We start from the raw sequence: 19620 nt of genomic DNA on the forward strand, positions 1-19620 counted from the left end.
CTCAGTCGCCCATTTTGAACATTCCACAATGCCTTTAGATGAGACAAAATACTATTAAACTTGAATATTATAAAAAAATATGAATCGCATCACTACCTAGCTTGCCTACTAATAATATAATAAGAAGAATCAGAACACCACCCAGAGTGCCCCTTGTTCTACTTGAGGTGCTAACTTGCAGAGGCATGGCCGAGTGTCAGTGGTTCCCAGTCCAGACTTTCCATATCCTTTGGGTTTCCACTTTGACAACGTAGGGCCATTCAGGTAAACAAACATTAAGCAGACTACACCTCAGCAGATTGATGATAATATTCATTAAACTGAACTCGTTCACATTCTGCACTGCTCACAGGTGAGGCTGAGAATATTAAATAACGGGGACATATCTTCAGGTATTATACTGGAGTCCTCTTTATTATCCCTGAAGCCCACAAGCACGCTCCTTGGGTCAAGCCTGAAATGTTGCCAGTTGTTTGATGCAAACCTTCCCATAATGGTCATCTAAGGGCACCGTTTGTGTCAATGTATCAAGCAAGTCTGCATAATGAGCTTTGTTCTCTGCTGTTGCACTTGGATGTCTACTTGAACCTGTGCTAATCCTGGTTGTGCACAAAACTACACTCTGCAGCTGCCTGCCTTTTTTCACCTGGAGTAGAATTGAAGTAATTAGTTGAAATTTTTTTTCTCAAACTCTCTTAAACGTCAGCTTTTTTGAGTGTCGTTCCTCTTTCTTGCAAGGTGGGTGAAAAATAGTTGCGATTTCCTCTGATGCATGATACATGAATCCTTAACCACACAGGCACTCATGTGTCTCCACTTCTTCCATCAGGCCCCTGTACATAGCCTTGTCCTTCTAATCCCAGGCATTTTAAGAGGCAGCCGAATGTTCCATTCAGCCTTCACCGTTCTGAAGCATGCTGGCAGCCCATCGAACATCAAGAACCCTCCCATTCTTCTGCAGATTCACTTCAAGTTGTTGTGTTTTGGGAACTGTTTGGCTAGGGGGATTAATCTGAGATATCTGATTAGCTGGGATTTTCGAGCAATCTGATTGGCTAGGATTTTCGAGTGATCGGATGAATTTGCGTCGCAAGACATATTACGCAACAACAGAGAGGGAGAGATAGAAACCCTTACCAAACCCTAAAACATGTCCCTATAGTAGTAAACCCTTACCCTAGTACCAAAGTATTGATCAAAAAACCTAACCATATATCCTGACTCTAATGATAAATCCTAACCCCGCTATAGCAAACTATAGAACCAAAAACCAAACCTTATAGGCCGACTCTAATAGGATCCCTAACCCATATACCAATCTCCAGAGCCTTAAAATAACCCCTCAATTCCAATAGGAATCCCTAACCTTAAACTTTATAACTCACACTTAACCTTTTAGTATATCTATCACTGTACTCTAACCCTTATACTACTATTTCCATGCCCTGCTGCAAAGTGAGTTATTGTGGGACAATAAAATAGGAACGGAACTTTAGTGAATAATTATACATGATTTTTTTTAATTTCCTCAAACAATAACATGCAACGTTGAAACACTAAATTATATGGATGCTTCGGTGTCTTTGCTTCAAGTGCAAAAAATGCAGCACTATAGCTCTAATAAAACCCTTAATAAGTAAGGGCTAGCTAAGGAGTTGAATTCAGCGCAACATGACTCAGTTGAACCCTACCATCACCAACCCTAACAAAGGGACTAAAGAAGAGAGGTCCTTCATTGCCAGTTCAAAGGTTTTAAATTATCTGTCATCTCAAAGTATTATTTCTGCGGGATAATTTAAGATGCGTTCACACCGCGTTGTCGCCGAAGTTTTGTCGCGCGACAAATCATAATCCGTCGCTGTGCAAGTTTTGTCAGGCGAATTTGTCGCGCGACAACTTTTGTCCGCCAACGGTGCTTCTGACAATTCATTCACAACCATGGCCGAAATAACGAGCATTGCATGTCTTTACCTTTTATGGAAGAGGGAGAGACGTCGGAATGCCTTCGTTTATGGATTCATGATATCATTCGGAGCCGTACAGAGTCTTCTGCAGGAGCTCCGTCTGGATGACGACCACTTCCAGCACTATTTGAGGTTGACTCCGGCCCAGTTTGATGACCTGCTTGCTAGGATCGTGCTAGGATTTATCGGTTGGACGCCGCTCCATCTCAGCTTCGGAGCGCCTGTCAATCTGTCTCCGGTGAGTTGTAGTTTCATAATTTGTGTGTCAAAATCGAAACATAAACATTTTACTTCAGGTTCAACCAGCAGGCGTTTCCATGGTAGACAGCTCCATTTAGTGGACATAGCAGATTACAGATTGAAATGATTGATTATCCTCTGCCGACAATAGTATAGTATGTAGTCAAATACAATAAATAGATCCATTATTTTGATCAAATATGACTCCTGCCTTTTGTAAATGTTTTTTTAAAATAAATAAACAGGGCAGAATTATTGTAACTGTATGATACCTATAGTATATTCACTACAACTTCACTACAATACAATTACATTGTTTTTATTATGCAGATACCTAGCCACTGGGGACTCCTACAGGACCATCGCCAGGAGTGGTGGAATTTTCCTCTTTGCTGTGGAGCATTGGATGGGAAGCATGTGGTCATCAAAGCCCCTGGTCACTCAGGATCCCAGTTCTTCAACTATTAGGGAACTTTCTCTCTTGTTCTCTTGGCGGTTGTAGACGCGGAATATGTGTTTGCGGGTGATTGATGTCGGTGGCTACAGAAGAACCAGCGATGGTGGGATTCTGGCCAACTCTGCTTTTGGTGCAGCGCTTCAGTCTGGCACCCTCCAACTGCCTGCTGATCTGCCACTAACAGGAGCTGAATACCGAGGACCACAGCCTCGTCTTTGTGGCTGATGAGGCCTTTCCACTTCAGAAAAACCTCATGAGGCCATTCCCTGGTCGAAACCTGACAAGAGAGCGCCGGGTTTTCAACTATCGTCTGTCCCGAGCTCGGCTGGTTGTTGAGAATGCCTTTGGGATCCTTTCTTCTTAGTGGAGGGTCTACAGGCGTGCCTTCAAGGTCAATGTAGAAGTTGCGGCGAAGTGTGTGAAGGCTACCTGTGTTCTCCACAACTTCATGTGGAGGACCAACCCCCCCCAAGTGCATTGAGGGGGGACATCCCAGCTGGTGAGGTGGACCCACTGTCAGGTCTGGGAAGAGTTGCTGCCAACAACTCAGTGAGGGAAGCAATCAGGATTCGGGAGGCGTTCACATCCTACTTCTCTGCTGAGGGAACCGTCCCATGGCAAGACAACGTGTAGTTCACCAGCACACCCAAAACGGCTCTTTTAAGAGCCACCCACACATTACTATTGAGCAAACTTCCTGAAATTACTATATTTACTGTGATCTTCTGGCTTAATGAAGCATGTCTCCTTAACATACAACAGTAATATGCCATTATTAACTAAGTTTGTTAATGTTAAAGTTTGTTTATATTTTGAAATCCGGTAACTGTGACCTGCGCCGTCTTGCTTCCCCTCTGCTGGCCTCTATTCTTCTTCCAGGGAAGCTGATTGGCCGGAAGCCTGCATAAGATGGGGGGAATCCAACATGGCGCTCTCGCTCTCCCACCTGGAAGGCTGGTGCTGCCTGGCACCCAACTGGGTTTTGTTTGGGGTTGTTATTCTAGCCCTTTAGCCTTTGTTTGCATACTCATAGTTTAGTTTAACTGTAAACACCACACTACACTACAGAATACTGATTTGTGTTTTTTTTCGAGTTACTAAACATATGTAACATACATTTAACTGTCGCTGTGTGGACCTCTGGTTCTTGGTTGTGCTCTTCAACGAGCAGGGCACAACATAACTGACAAAAATACCTTAAGCAAAGTTGCTTGGACCCCAAAATCTGTGACAAAAAAATAATTTTCAACATTTCCCTCAAGCAACATAAATGGCCATTCAATAAAGAATATGAAGCCACATTTTTTGAATAAAAATAATAATTTATTGGGGCGTGTGTGTGTGTGTGTGTGTGTGTGTGTGTGTGTGTGTGTGTGTGTGTGTGTGTGTGTGTGTGTGTGTGTGTGTGTGTGTGTGTGTGTGAACAAAAAAAAATGGGCCTGGATCATTCCCTGCAACGATTGTTACCCCAGTGAACCTATTCACCGAATGGTGCAAATTGATTGTCCAAATTGAGCAGTAGCTGTTAGCGTCATGCAATAATTTATGAATTTGAAATTGAACTTGTTCTTTGGCATGGGGTGGCAATCGTTGCAGGGGAGGAAGTATCCCTTTAAAAAAATGTTTTCGTCCTCAGAGAGGTGCTGGAGGAGGAGGTGGAGGCGCTGGAGCAGGTGGGGGAGGCCTCCTCAACACCTCCAGGAGGCACTTCTCTATCTCACTCTCCCTCTCCCTCCCCCAACTCTCCTTCTTTCCTGTGTCCTCACTGTTTCAAATGGAAGCAACATTTTTGGGTCAGGTAACAGACAAAAATACATTCAACATGAAAGGCTATGAGTACATAACTAGTCATACTCATAACATACCATTCACGCATAGGGACCCTCACGACCACATAAATGAAGGATAGCATAAAATAAATGTAATTCCTCTCACGTTAAATGACATACCTGGGGCAACAGGAGGAGGGGTGGCAGCAGCAGTTGGTGGCGGTGGAATGGGTTCAGAGGCAGCAGCAGCCTCTGGCTGCTCACAGCTTGTACAGGTTAGATCTTCTGAGGTGACAAGAGGTAGTTGTCAATCTATAGAACAAATCATGAGTTTGTCATGCTGTGTATTGGGCGTGCGTGTGTCTTCACTTATCGACCAACCTCCTAGGTCACTCGCTGTCCCTGCTGCTGCCTCTGAACCCTAGTCCTCGACTGAGTACTCTCTAATCCCGTCTTCCTCGACCCCCAGCCCCATATTGCTACTGGTCTCCCTCGGAGTAACAAATGGGTCGAGGAAAGACAGGATTGCAGAGTACTTCCACTTCTTTAATGGCCCTGCTGCCGACCCACTCCTCTTTCCTGCCTCCTTCCTTCCCTCCCTGAGGTAGGTGTCCCTCAGGACCTTTCACTTCTTACAGCATACGTCCTCTGACAAGAAAAAACCTACATTGTGTAATCCGAACTGAACTGTTGAATGGTAACTGCTAACTAACTAGCTTGGTTCATAGTTAAGTACAATTGATAGCTGGAATAAAGTAACTTCTAAAGAAAAGTCAATTTAAAAAACGTACCAGTTAGCTCGACCTCTTTGCTCACCTTCTGCCAGGTCCTTGTAATCGAGTGAAATTGAAAAGCTCAGGAAGAGCGGACACCGAAAGAATGACTTTTTCCTCCATTTAGCAGTTTGATCTGGAGCAGGACGTGAACGCTACGTCACTCAAGGGAGTGAACGCTGATTGGCTGTCATCACGCGTCATCAGGCAAAGTTGAAATATTTCAACTCGAGCGAATTAGTCGCGCTAAAAATCCTCGTGAACGCCCTCGCCTGTGCAGGGCGAAAGTGTGGCACGAAAAATCAAAACTTGTCGCCGGTTTAGCCTAGCGAATAATTCACCCGATTCACGTCTCTACGTTCACTTTTTATGGGATCTTGTCGTCCCTCCGAGTTTGGTGTGAACGCACCTTAACCCATTTGTGCCGGCTGCTGCGCGGCGCAACATTGTATCTACTAGATACAATGTTGCGCCGCGCAGCAGCCGGCAGAAATGGGTTAAGGAGGTAAAGTGGCTGGGGCGTTTCGCTGCTCCGCCCCTGGATTCAGCACCAAGGAGAGCTACTGGAGACCGTCTGACACCATCTACTGGCTGGCGACACTGTTTCAATAAAATGTGTATGCACAGGTGGTGAAACAAAAATAGTTTTAGATTAATATCAAAGTAACTAGTCTTTATGAGGTAGGCTTTTGCAGCAGGTAGCATGCTAAGGTAATTGGGTTCATAGGCTATGACTCTACTCGACATATAGGCCAATATGCTATGGTTATTCTGATGTATTCTTTAAATGTCAATGTGGAACTATTCAGCAACATATATTATAATCATGGATTAATGGATCAAAAGCAATTCATGAGGAGGTAATGCAATTTATTTCTGGGTGCCCTTTAAGTGCCATCGAAACACCCAATCAGGAGCGACGGGATTGGATAAGGAAGGAACCTATAAGTTTATCCTTCCACTAGAGCGAATATTGCAACATTTGCGGGGGAGCCATCGTGGTGTCTTGTTGACGGTGATGGAAAACAACCTATGTTTTCTCAACCCCTTCTCCGACTACAAGGGTGCGCTGCACTCAAGCCGAGGCACCGCGGCCATCGTGTCCACGGTCACTGCCACCGTGGATATCATCCTGAAACAGGTTCCTCTCGACCCTGGCGACTACGACGGCGGGCTGTACGACGGCCCTGCGGGAGTGGCGTACATGTTATTCCATGTCGCTGAATGCGCGTTGTTTTCCGAGCAGAGAGATGCGTATCTCGAGACAGCGAAGCGAATCATCGACGCCTCCGTCAGACACGTGGACGCCGACCGAGACGTAAACACGCGGGCCGCCTTTCTTCTCGGCGGGACTGGGATTTACGCGGTGGCGGCGATGATCTATAAAGCCATGGGACTGGCTGAGTTTGTTAAACCCCTGGCCAAATTTTGTAACCTGTGGGAGGTTTGCGCGCCCATTAATTTCCTTGAGTGTGGCTCAGATGAACTGTTCGCAGGCCGGGCGGGTTACCTGTGTGCTGCCCTCGTTCTCAAACAGAAGCTTGGCTTCGAGGTGAGCTCTCAAATCAGCACATTTTCTTTTTTTTTGCTTTATTTTGAGTTTCCAAGGTCCATTGATTCTAATGATTTCTCTACATTCTTCTCACCTCCAGATTCTTAGAAAGGAACAAATTAAAGCTATATGCCACGCCATCATTGATTCTGGAAAACAATATGCAAAGAAAAAGAGAAAACCCTTTCCACTCATGTACTCATATTATGGAACAGAATACCTAGGTAAGTCAGCTGCTTTTACGATACATGCTGGCTTCAAATTGCACCATTATTAGCTTAGTCTTTATAAGCATTTTATTAACTGTTTTCTTGTTATTTTGTATAGGCCTTCTATCTGAATGAGAATTTGGCTGCACATAAATTGACATACACATGACATTTTTAAGAGGAGATATGTGGCTATGGGAACGGTCCATTTCGTGGTTTGAATCTAACTTAAATTTTCCTTGATAGCATCAGATGTGGACAGTCATCAGAATTGGAGCTCTGTAACGATCGCAACAACATAAGGTCTATTGTAAGCATAGCTCCAATTTCCCAAACTAACCTGTGCATGGATGCAGCAACAGTTTAAATGACAACATAGAGGAAGTGAAAACAAATATACAATCCTTAAAATTAATGTTGATAATAATACATAATGTGATGTTGATGTATATATTACTTTAATTACTAATACTTTTTATTACAAAATTGCATACCTGCCTGTAAAGAAATAACAATGTTTAGCAAAGGTTTCTTATTTAATCAGCATGCAAATTTCAACACAATCATGGTATTTAATCTCAAATCTGCATCATTACTTCCTTATTGTTATTCCCATATACAGTACATTCTTCTGTTTGCAGTTTGTTTGTCAGTTTTTAATCCCTTTCTTTACTTTCCTTTTCGAGTGGAGGTGGGTTATGTAGCTCTTTATTTACTCAACAGCAGGCTCAATTAATTTCTGTGGAGATAATGCCAAACAATGGTCTATCCCAAAAGTGGGAATAGATACAACCGAATACAGCAAGTTTATAGCAAGCTATTGTTCCACAGAATAACCGGTTGAATGCTCATGGATTCCGCCTCTTGTCCTTCTGGCATCTTGTCCTTCTGGATGAATTGTTGCATTATCCTGGTGGCCAGACATTTTACATTCTATTACTCCCTATGAGCTGCGTACGCACGTAAACAATCCCCGGAGCAAGATGAATCAGGACAGGACAACAATAATAAATAAAAAAAGACAAGGAGAATGAGTATGGATATTTGTAACAAAGAATCTGACAAAACAATATCTAAAGCATGTAACAGAGCTCTATCTCGCTAATACTGCTCATTCGAAGCACCCCAGTTAAGACCAGGGTGTCCAGGTTCATGAGGCGAGTACGTGTGGGAATGAGGGAACCTCAACTCCCAGCCCGCCCCGGGTGGTGTCTCCCGATAGGTGCAGCGCATGGCCTCTCCGCTGTGCTCCAGATGCTGCTGAGCCACCACGAGGTGCTCAGCCGGCCTGAGAGAGACCTGGTGTGGCAGAGCGTGGACTTCCTCATGACCCAGGAGCAGAACTGCAACTGGCCCGCCGAGCTGGGAGCCATCATCCAGAGGGAGAACCATCTGGTGCACTGGTGCCACGGCGCTCCAGGTAACACACACACATTATTCAAAGGCACTATATAAATGATTATAATTAATTGTATATTGGGCAAAACACATAAATCACTTGCCATAGTGTGTGTGGGGAAGTCCGTAACGGATTACCTCTCCGTCCAGGCGTGGCGTACCTGTTTGCTAAAGCCTATCTGATCAACAACAAGCCCCAGTACCTGGACACGTGCATCCGCAGCGGAGAGCTGGTGTGGCAGAAGGGGCTGCTGAAGAAGGGACCAGGGATTTGTCACGGAGTGGCCGGCAGCGCCTACGTCTTCCTCATGCTCTACCGGCTCACTGGGAACTCCAAATACATCTACCGCGCTCAGAGGCAAGGCACATGGGATTCAGTAAAGTTGCACAATGCTCTCCACTGAAATTACCTGTTTTCCACTGATTTTAAGATTTAAGAAAAAGACACTGTCAGGGAGATATGAGAGTTGTACAGAGAGAGAGCAGAAGGGAATGAGGGCCAAAGAGAGAAAGATTTGGAAACTAAGCATCCCAAAATACATCTTCTCCCTCGCTGCTCCCTCCCTCCTTACGTTTCTCCTGTGATTGAGAGGCAAGATTTATTCCTTGAACCAATCTGGGAGGAGATTCCCTTACTTTAATGAATATTATCAGGAAATTTCATTTACTCAGATATTTCTAATAAATTACACTCAAATGTTGCTGTTAAAACGGAACTACAGCACCTTTAACACTATAGTTCATATTAGATGTGTCTCTAAAACTGTGTTTTCTCCTTCAAGGTTTGCTGAATTCCTGTTCTCGAAGGAGTTTAAGGCAGGCTCGTGCTCGGTAACCCGTAGTTACAGCCTGTTTGAGGGGTTATCGGGTACCGTCTGTTTCCTGGTGGATCTCCTGCAGCCTGACCAATCAGAATTCCCGCTTTTCAGCATCTTTGTGTAAATGGCCCAAATCATCTGACATTCAGTTAACAGACTCCACCCATTTGTGTTTTTTCTTCCTGTAATAGAGTGCATGAAATATTTAGGAACGTTATAAATACATAATGTATATAGTTAAAAATATATAATTTCATACAAAAACAATCATACCATATTCTATCAATTAAATAAATACAGTGAATAAGAATACAGTCCATTATTCCAGATGGCCTGTTATGTAATACAGGCCATTATCATTATGAAGTATTATTATTACTAAGTATAATAATTAGTAATACAGAGTCAAGAGAAACAACATACTTACTCCAGGCGGATTTGTAGCGTTAAATTCAAACTAAACTTGTTAACAGATATTGCACCGTTACTGACCGTTAAATGAACCTTATTATCTAGTTACTCTTTGCTGTTAACCTTTTGCCTGGCATGAACCGGTCACGAGAAAGCAGTGACCCTTATGTATATATCTGCTTGGCAAAAATGCGGGAATCTCTGGCCTTTGCGTAAATATTTCCCATCTCTGGTGTAAGGTCACTGTGCCTAACAGAGGGGGTGCTACTGTGCTCCCCTTTCCCTAAGACAGTAGCCCTCTGGGGAGGGTCTGAAACTGCCCAGGTCCTCTGCTACAGAAGAGAATGATGTATAACATATTTAATTTCCAGCCGGGATATGTATTGTTTTTTTAATACTAGTTGGCGTTTGGAAAGTTATGATTGCGAACCTGCTTCTATAACAGTTTCTCAATGGCAATCGGGCCTGCTGTGTGCATAGTCAGAAATAGCATAGGTTATTTATATCCTAAACATGTGCTTTTTTTTTGAGGTGTTAAGAAAAGTTTCTTACATAATTAAGATGAATAAATTCGGTGTTGTGAATGTATTTGCTTCAATCAGTTGCATTTAAATGTTAAATAAATAGTTTGTGTGTGTGTGTGTGTGTGTGTGTGTGTGCGTGTGTGTGTGTGTGTGTGTGCGTGCGTGCGCTCTGGTGTGTGTGCGTGGTTGTGTGTACACATACATCCACACGTGCGCAATGGGCGCATTGGTACCCCATAGGCGCACTGCGACCCCCATAGGCCATCCGTGAAACTGCAGGTCTGAGAAAACATCCTGTTGTGTGCTGCGGCGTGAGGCCAGCACAACACCATCGTATCTTCTGCCGAATGCTTGGTGTTATGGATCTCCTTGTGTCGAGGAAAGCAGCGCACTGATTTCACCGATGGCGGAGTGATTGAGAATGCGTTTCCCCAGTTCCATATTTGTCTCTGTGTCTCTCTTCACGGCCGAGACCACGGCAGCTCTCTACCTCAGCTCCACATATCGCTCAGCCGGTGATCAAATCTGGCAAGGACTCACTCTCCTGTTTACGCTTCTCGCGTCTGTGCTCGTACAACTGACCCTCACGTTCATCCATCGGGACCTTAACAGGGACAGACCACTTGTGCTGTTTCTACACCTTCTTCAGCTTGGACCCATCGTTAGGTTAGTAGGCTACTCTGCCATATATTTCACTCTTGTCTATATCGTCTTTGTGCACATAAATCATAAGTGCTGCAGTAGGCTACCACTGACTGTCTATGCCTAACTGTCTGCGCCTTCGAGTAAATAGTCGATATAATCGAAAACAGATGTTATCCAGAGACATTCCTTTGGTGTTTGCTTGTGAATGCATTGCACAACCGTTGGTATCGTTTCACTGGGATATTGTTCAGCCGTGCCTTTCTTTTTAATAATAGTCTTATCAATACTGTGTCGAAGTATGAATGGCAGTTCAATATTACAACCCAACCCGTCAGCCTCGCTCAACCACAACCACAACCCTTACAATTAGATTGCTAGGTCCAATTCATGAATACATAAAAACCTACTCTTAAAATAAACGCCACTTGTAAGTCGATCTCATTGATTCATTTGAGCCCCAGTATGTCGACAGAGTTGCCTGCGGTGTTAATCACAACTCACAACCGATCTGAGCGCCTTCCTTGATTATCTCTTAATTTCTTCATCGCTGCTCTATGGCTCACATGGTTCCCATGGTCCCAGCCATCAAGCCCAGTGTAAGATAAAACGAACCAACAGTGGGTGTAAGCCGACGGCTAAACCTCGGACTATTTGTCCGGCTCAGGACAGTAAAACCCGTTCTATACTAGACCTGATCCTTCCCTAAATAAGCACAGAACTGGCTTGACCATATGCTCCATCGGAATCTGAGTCTAAGCCAACATAGAGAGGTTCTCACAGTTCGTGTACAGTAGGCCTTCATGTAATGTATGTATACATATATTGTACATTCATGGACTGTACATATTTAAAGTGGAAGTCATAGTGCCAAACTGTGAAACATGCTTTTCATAAGCATATTTATTCATGAGAATCTGCCACGGAAGGTAAACATCTACCCAATAAATGATAAAATACATCAAGGCATCCAGCCATCAAAAGTACATGACTCAAGTTCACACAGCTAATTATCGTATGAACATCACCATTTTTATATTTTATTTATTCAAGTAAGATATTCTTTAGGGGTTCTTGTTCACATTGGCCCTCTCTGTGTTTTCATGGGGACCTGGCTGGGCCGACCCCATCTCTCCATTCATGCGTGCAATGTAACGATTAGTGTGGTGGATCGTCTCCCTGTTGGCTCCCCCCCCCCCCCCCCCCCCCCCCCCCCCCCCAATCTAAGAATAGCACGTGTGTCGCTAGCGGTTCCTTATCTTTCAAAACACAACTGTGTAGGGGAACGTCCGTCTCTTGGCAAGTCAGACTTCCTGTTTACAGAGTTCACAAGTGATGTCCCTTAAACATGAACTTCCCCACTGCGATGTCCACCCTTGGGCCCGGGCCATCAGTGTATTTCACATATTTTGATACTAATGTAAGGTGTCCTTTGTGGGTCATGCTCGGGACTACTCCAACATTGGTTCTGCTGTCTACACTGTATTAAAAGCCACTCACTCATTCACTCACTCACTCATACTCTTACTCACTCACTCACTCACATATACATAACTGAAACTCCCCTTGGTTTGGAGGCTTTTTGGCTATTTTAATCAACCAGCTGGTTGATCCTATCTTGACAAACAATTGTAAGTGTTACATCCGTGTTTGGAGATCTAATTTGCAGTCTCGCTCAGTAAAGCCAGAACTACTGTCACAATACTTCTCTATGTAGTTCACTTTGCTCAACAGTCTGTCCCGCACCCCGTCCCTGTTCCTAAAATCCCTCCCTTGCTGTGTTTTATTGGGGCTGTGGATCAGAACCTCCACATTCCCCTGACAACAATTCCTCAGATCTTGGCTTTCCGCCCGCATAAGCCACTGTAGTGCTTTCCGTTCTGCGTTCGCGCATGGAAAACCTTTTAGCTATCGCTCTCCAGAGGTGAAGCCTTTTAATAAAAAGCTATTTGCTTCTATTTGGTTCTACTTTATAGCCTTTGGTAATGTTTTTTTTAAGTTACTGCTGCTAGTTTGGTTGGTTGTCATGACTTCTTTATCCATTGTGGGTTTAAGACATAGAATCCCCTGTTTAGACTATGAGCATTCGTTGGGGAAATATCTGTGTGTGTGTGTGTGTGTGTGTGTATCTCTGAAAAGTCGCATTGTATGGTTCAGCAGCCTCATTGATTAGCGCAACAAAAGGAGAAAAACAATGCTGCTCATTGTGTGCCAAGCTAAACTCCATCTCCCATGGTGCCTCTGGGACCGCAGGTGTTTGGAGGCCTTCTGCATCTATGGCAGCGTGGGCGTCGTGGAGGAGCCCTACGTCAGCATCACCAAGAAGAAGCAGATCCCCCGCGGGGGGCAGGCGGAGGAGGTGGAGCGCCACGTGGGGCAGGCGGAGGGCAAACTCTTCACCCACAGAGCAGCCTTCGCCCGCACCTCCGTCATCCAGGCCTTCCTGGGCTCCGCCCCCCAGCTCACGTTGCAGCTCTACATATGCGTCCTGCAGCGAGGGATGTCCGTGGGGAGAGGTGAGCCGACCTCTCTGTGGATGTCTTAATGTTCGCCCTAATGTTTATACCACCTTCCATTGTCTCTGCTTCCCGGTTCAACCTCGCCCTTTCTACTTTCTTCTCCTGCTAATCTGCTTCCCTTGTTATTTTGCTTTCTTCAGTTAATTGTTGACAATGATAGTCGTGCAATGAGACTGATCCCTCTACGTTTTGATGTCGCCTCCCTATTTGCCCACGTAATTATGTTTGAATAGGTTTTTGTGTGTGCGTTAATACAGTGATGCCTGTAGGCAGTTCAGAACCTCGATTTGCATTGGCAAGATCTTAAAAGTATTAAACAGGGAAGCAGTTTTAGCCCGAGCTTCCTCTTCATGCTTTTCATGAATTTCGGTGCCGGCTTGTATATTGTAAATCGTACACAATTACAGCTCTCATCTGCAGTTCACTCAAGGTGTGTGTGCAGATAATAATGGATGCCTACAGGCTGCCAAGAAAGTATGTCTTCCACTGGCCTCCGCCCCACCAACCCCTCTACCTCCAAAAGCCCTTTCCTCGCCCTGCCAAACGACACACTTAGTTTGCATCTATCTTTGGAGAAGCTGGAATTTCAAGTCTGTGGCAGCCTCGATGATTATGTGTTTCACACTTTGTGTGTTTGTGTCAGACAGAGATAGAGACAGCGATAGAAATGGAGCGCGAGTGTCTTATCGCAAAGTCTCAGTTATCGTCTTGTTTTTTTTTGCCACAGGGATGGCAGCCATCACAGCTCTCTCACTCCCAGTCTGTCCCCCAGAGGCGTGGGCGCATGAAGTGCAATATTGGGAAAAAAAGCTGCTGGTGCTTTTCATGAGTCTAAATGCTATGATGTTACGGACGAATTAATGATCTGGAGGATTTATTTTTTAATTTGGTCATTTAATTGGTCATCATGAACGTATATTTGATCAGCATGTTTAGGCGGTTTGGGTATTTTAGCTGTCCAGTTCCTATTTATCTGAGGGAGTCCAACTGGTTTTACTTAAAGGAGAAATCCGGTGTAAAAAATGATCTGGGCTATGTTTAGTAGGATAACGAGTTGGAATGTTTGTTTGGGAGCAAAAAAGCGCATATAGACGCATTCTTAAGTTGGCTGTTTTTAGCCGATTCTACCAAAACGCTATAAACTTGGAACGATAGGGGCAGTGGTCGAGTTGTAAAAAAAAAAGCCAGGGGGGATGGTGGATTTTAACTTTTAGACAGATCATTTGTGCTGATGACAGCGCATATGGTGGGAGACCAACGTGTGATAATAATAATAATAATTATTATTATTATAATATTATATATTTATCCCCAAAAACGCAGCTGATTGGACGCACCACACGATTCGGAGGCATGCATCACATTTAAGGATTTTAAAAACTGATTCAAAAATGCATTCGGCAGAGAAGGGAGACTAGCGTTGCTCACGGGTTGGAATGAAAGGGAGAAAAGGGGACAGAGTTGCCTGTGGAAGCGATGTCTGAGATGCAGAGACAGCTTCGCGCTACCAGTGTCTGCCTCGTACGGTGTGGAATGAGAGCTCATTAAGGCACTATTACGCCGCAAGCGTGCCTGCGTGCTTGCGCAATAGCATGCTGCCCGAGAATGCAGTATCGCTGTCAAATCTGTCCCTGGGATAAGTAACGTTGCGCCGAATTGAAAAAGGAAAACCGCTATAATGAAATAGCGATAATAGTTCCACATTAATTAATAAAATAACAGGGGATGGGAAGGGGGGATGGCTGTTTCAGAAGGGGGATGATTTTGATAATTTTAATTCCAAAGGGGGATGCCATCCCCCCCCCCATCCCCCCTCAACTCGAGTGCTGGATAGGGGCATGTCTCATTTTAAAAACTAAATCGCTATTTTAAACCACTTACAAGGCTAGAAATAGCCCGACACTGATGGCATTTTATACACACAATACCATCAGTAGTTCACCCCTCGACGCCATCTTGTCTTTAAGACTCGATAGGTAGATTGGCGAACACAGAGCTTGTGACATCCGTCAACAACATGCAAGTTCTCACAAGCTCTGTTTTCGCCAATCTACCATGAAGTCCTAAAGAGAAAATGGCGTAGACAGGTGAACTACTGATGGTTTTGTGTGTATAAAATGTCCTTTTTAATAAAAAATCGGTACACTTACAAAGTTATCAATGCCTCGTTTTATGTGTTAAGACCCTTATTATACTTAAAAAAACACAAAGAAGTGTCGGGCTACTTCTAGCCTTGTAAGTGGTTTAAAATAGCAATTTAATTTTTACCATGAGACATGCCCCTATCGTACCAAGTTTAGTGTTTCGGTAGAATCGGCTAAAAACAGATAATTTAAGAATGCGTGCGCTTTTTTGCTCCCAAGCTAACATTCCAACTCGTTATCATACCAAACGTATCCGAGATCCATTTTACACCGGATTTCTCCTTTAAGGTCTAGACTGGGTCAAACTTGGACATCTGCTCTTATAATGGGGGGGGGGGGGGGGGCAAATAAAATAATGGAATGTATGTGTGTGTGTATATATGTATATATATATATACGTTAAATCTATTTTTAATGTTCGCTCTGCTCTGTGGGACATTTGTTTTTGCGCTTGTGTGTGCTTCCTAACTTTGATCGATTAAGCCCCGACTTCCACACCTTGGTTGCCTGTGTCCTCGTATATATATCACATATCGCCCCCACCCTTCTCTCTCTCCCTCTCAGGCACTCTGATGGTCATCTCCCTGCTGTCCATCGTCTACGGAGCCCTTCGCTGCAACATCCTGGCCATCAAGATCAAATATGAGGAGTACGAAGTGGACATCAGCCCCATGGCGTACTTCAGCATCTTCATGTGGCGCGGCTTTGAGATCGCCACACGCGTCGTGGTGCTGGTCCTCTTCAGCTCCGTGCTCAAGCTCTGGGTGCTGCCCGTGGTGTCCCTCAACTTCCTCGCCTTCTTCTTCTACCCCTGGGTTCTGTTCTGGCTGAGTCACTCGCCGTTCCCCGAGAACATCGAGAAGACCCTGAGCCGTTTGGGCACCACCGTCGTGCTCTGCCTCCTCACCTTCCTCTACGCGGGCATCAACATGTTCTGCTGGTCGGCGGTGCAGCTGAAGCTCAGCGACCCCGACCTCATCAACAAGTCGCACAACTGGTACCGCATGGCCGTGTATTACCTGCTGCGCTTCCTGGAGAACGCCCTGCTGCTGTCGCTCTGGTACCTGCACAAGACGGACTTCTACACCTACGTCTGCGCACCGCTGCTCCTGCTGCAGCTGCTGGTGGCCTACGCCATCGGCATCTTCTTCATGCTGGTCTTCTATCGCTTCTGTCACCCCTGCCGGCGGTTGTTTTCCTCAAGCATGACCCAGGGTCTTTGGGACTGCTCCATGCTCCTCTGCCTGTCCTGCAATGCTCGCTCGCCAGAGAACAGGCTGGTAGAAAGCCCCGAGAAGGGACTGAAAAGCCCTGACGCAAGCAGAGAGACGTCTGATCATTCTGGGTATGGGACACCCAACGACACGACTTTCGACCTGCTTGACGACTCCACATATGACGTTCCTAATGAGTTGGCTCCCGGTGTAGGAATTGAGACATACGGTGCCATCGGCCACACCGTTGCAATTGCAACTCGTCAAGGATTGCAGAAACCTTGAGGAGTTGACTTATTTGTATGTGCCATTCAGAGGAATCCAATTGCACAGGCGAACCCATCGAAGTTTGGATTACTTTCTTAACCCTTGAAGTGCCATAGGGATCCTTCAGTCTTATACGTTTAGTTTACACTTCTTATTATGGCCATTATCAGACTTATTATCAGTGGCATTTTCAACACCGCAGTTGATCAATCATTTGTCCTTAACGTAAAACCAGAAAGTGGCTGCAAACACAACCATGTTTTCCTGCTAACTTCACTTTTAAGGACGAACTTCACTCCGATACACTATGGCTGTAACCATTCCACCCAGACATTCACCTTGCTAGAGTTCTGTGCAGCTACGAACACACAAACACCATTCCCTCGTCCACTATTACAACTCTCACTGGACTGACAACATGTTGAGCACACATAGCAGTATCTATATCTATATGCTGCTATATCTCTATAGTAAGCTATATCTCTAATCACAAGGGGCCATTGTATTGGAATGATTGTATCTAGCAGGCTTTAACATGTTGGCATTGGCCGTGCATGCAAAGAGCCTTGAAGACTCACCTTTCTACCACTTAATCCTCCAGGAAACACTCTTTATATAGGTGCGTTCTTTTGTAAAGTTTCATGGCTTTATGCAGGTTTTTTTTACTCCTTTGAGAAAAGCTTTATCAATGGCTGCTTTTGTGATGTTGTGTTGTGGCTAACGATGCTACCAATAAGCTGTCGGCTGTTGAGGGCTCAAGCCCTAATCGTACGCAGGTTTCCTGATCGAGTGCACTCTGTCGCGGCGGCATGCACATCTCCATGTGCAACGAGAGGGCACGTTGATAAAGGGTGAATTCGGTTTCCGTTGAAGAGCCTTATCAGCCAGCAACCGTCGATGTAAAATGTTGTGTTCGTTAGTTTCTGGTGGTTTATTCCGTGTTCTGTCAGTCTGCCTCTCTTTCTGCATGTCTGTGTGTCATAGTGTCTGCATGTTTTTTCACAGAAATATTAATCAAATGCTCATTTTGTTTGGATATAGGATATTAACACTGGATACACACAGAAGTGTGTTAATATTATAATTGAAGTTGTTAACACAAGTACATTTAATCAATTTTGATCATGCAATTTATGTGAATTACAACTTTTGCACCTTTTTCTCAATTGTACAGTACAGTGAATGCACCTTTTTGTTTATATCAATGTGAAAAAAATTGAAGCCAATCTAAATGTGAAAGAATAACTTGGTTATATGCACAATGTTCAAGAAATAGTACAAAAAAATATTTTACGATGCAAATCAAGTAAATTTATATTCCTATGATGAAACAAATGTTTGTGGCCTTTATTGAAGCGCAGCAGCTTATTCTGACAGTTCTTTGCTTCCCTCTAGTGGCGTTCTGGATTCCACTGGTAGGCTTCTACTAACTGGTTTGTGTAAAGCACAAAACAAGCTCGAGCTTTGGTTAAATAAGACCTACAAGGTTACATCAAACATGGGTAAGCCTAGCGATTGTAATACTTGCACTTGGTTCTATGAACATCTTTACTGTACCGACAGCGATATATTGTTTCACTTCTTATGACAAATGTACTTATTATAACAAATGCACTTATTGTAAGTCGCTTTGGATAAAAGCGTCTGCTAAATGCCCTAAATGTAAATGTAAATGTAAACAAAACAATATGTATCTACGAAATCCAGGAAAAGCCCTTCAACTATTTACTGGGCGAGTAGTGCGAAGGTAAGTGCTACAGGTAGGCCTATAGTGTTGGTTTAGTTTTTTGATTACCTTGGGCAATTCAGCATATTGTGACAATCCAGCTGCTGCGACAACAGACAACTGGAAATTCGATCCTCCTCTGTATGTCAGCTCTGCATTACAGTGGAGAGAAACATGATCCCTGGAAATGATACTGAAGGAAGAATGCAAATGGAACAATGGATATTAAATGTAGATCACATTAAATGTTTCCAAAATGAATATTCCAATAACACGTGTTAAATAGAGCTAATTGAAAACGGATATTGTATTCATAATATATGAAGGGTATAATTGAGGTTATTCTTCCTCTGTCTTCTGGATGGAGAAAGGGGAGATCAGGTCAGCGAGGTTGAGATGAGAGCTTTATAATGTCAGGAAGTCCTTCCTCCACAGTACACTTCCTGTGGATCACCAATCACTTTATTTGATCGACAGTTCCATAGTGGTTATCGTCGCTATCTCTTGTTGCCCAACATTCTGACGTTACATAGTCAAACACTATTTTTTTTCTCTTGAAAATAGTACACAGTCTGAGATATGCAGTCCCCACATGGCTCATTAGCCATGGAAGTAGGCCTATGCAAGTTGCAAAGACATAAAGAGAATGGGGATATCTACAAAAACTCTTGTGTTTTTACCATTATTTGATCCAGTTCAGGATCTGGCTTTCCCTTGGCCCACACATCACATCTGTCTGCGGTAATCAAGCGGTCAAGATGACAACAGCTAATAGCAAACCTGCTAAATGAGCCTATTACACGACCTGTCTGGGGAAGGACATCATGTTCCTTTCTACTTCAATACTTGAGCCTTGGGTTTGCTGACATTTCCATATTTCCCCTCTGTGTGGCATTACAACAGCACATAGAAAAGAGGAGAGCTCATCCACAGGTATGACACCTAACCATCCCCAGACAGACACTTGAGAACAGACGTTCCCGTCATACATCC

At 44.2% G+C, this 19620-nt stretch overlaps 2 protein-coding genes across 2 annotated transcripts; both read left to right on the plus strand.

Moving 5' to 3' along the window:
* Window positions 1–6221: 6221 nt before the first annotated feature.
* Window positions 6222–9304, plus strand: LOC307072404 (lanC-like protein 3; the record flags this gene model as incomplete). Its single annotated transcript, XM_079731690.1, has 5 exons — window positions 6222–6755; window positions 6856–6979; window positions 8187–8384; window positions 8513–8720; window positions 9145–9304. The coding sequence occupies 5 exons, from the start codon at window positions 6222–6224 to the stop codon at window positions 9302–9304; spliced, it is 1224 nt and encodes a 407-aa protein (XP_079587816.1).
* Window positions 9305–10432: 1128 nt separating this feature from the next.
* xk (X-linked Kx blood group (McLeod syndrome)) lies at window positions 10433–18226 on the plus strand. The gene is made up of 3 exons (XM_079731774.1): window positions 10433–10781; window positions 13011–13273; window positions 15985–18226. Exons 1-3 carry the CDS (start codon window positions 10537–10539, stop codon window positions 16917–16919), a joined length of 1443 nt encoding a protein of 480 aa, XP_079587900.1. The 5' UTR covers window positions 10433–10536; the 3' UTR covers window positions 16920–18226.
* The last annotated feature ends 1394 nt before the right edge of the window (window positions 18227–19620 follow it).

The sequence above is a fragment of the Pollachius pollachius genome (assembly GCF_949987615.1).
Source record: "Pollachius pollachius genome assembly, chromosome: 3".
NCBI lineage: Eukaryota > Metazoa > Chordata > Actinopteri > Gadiformes > Gadidae > Pollachius > Pollachius pollachius.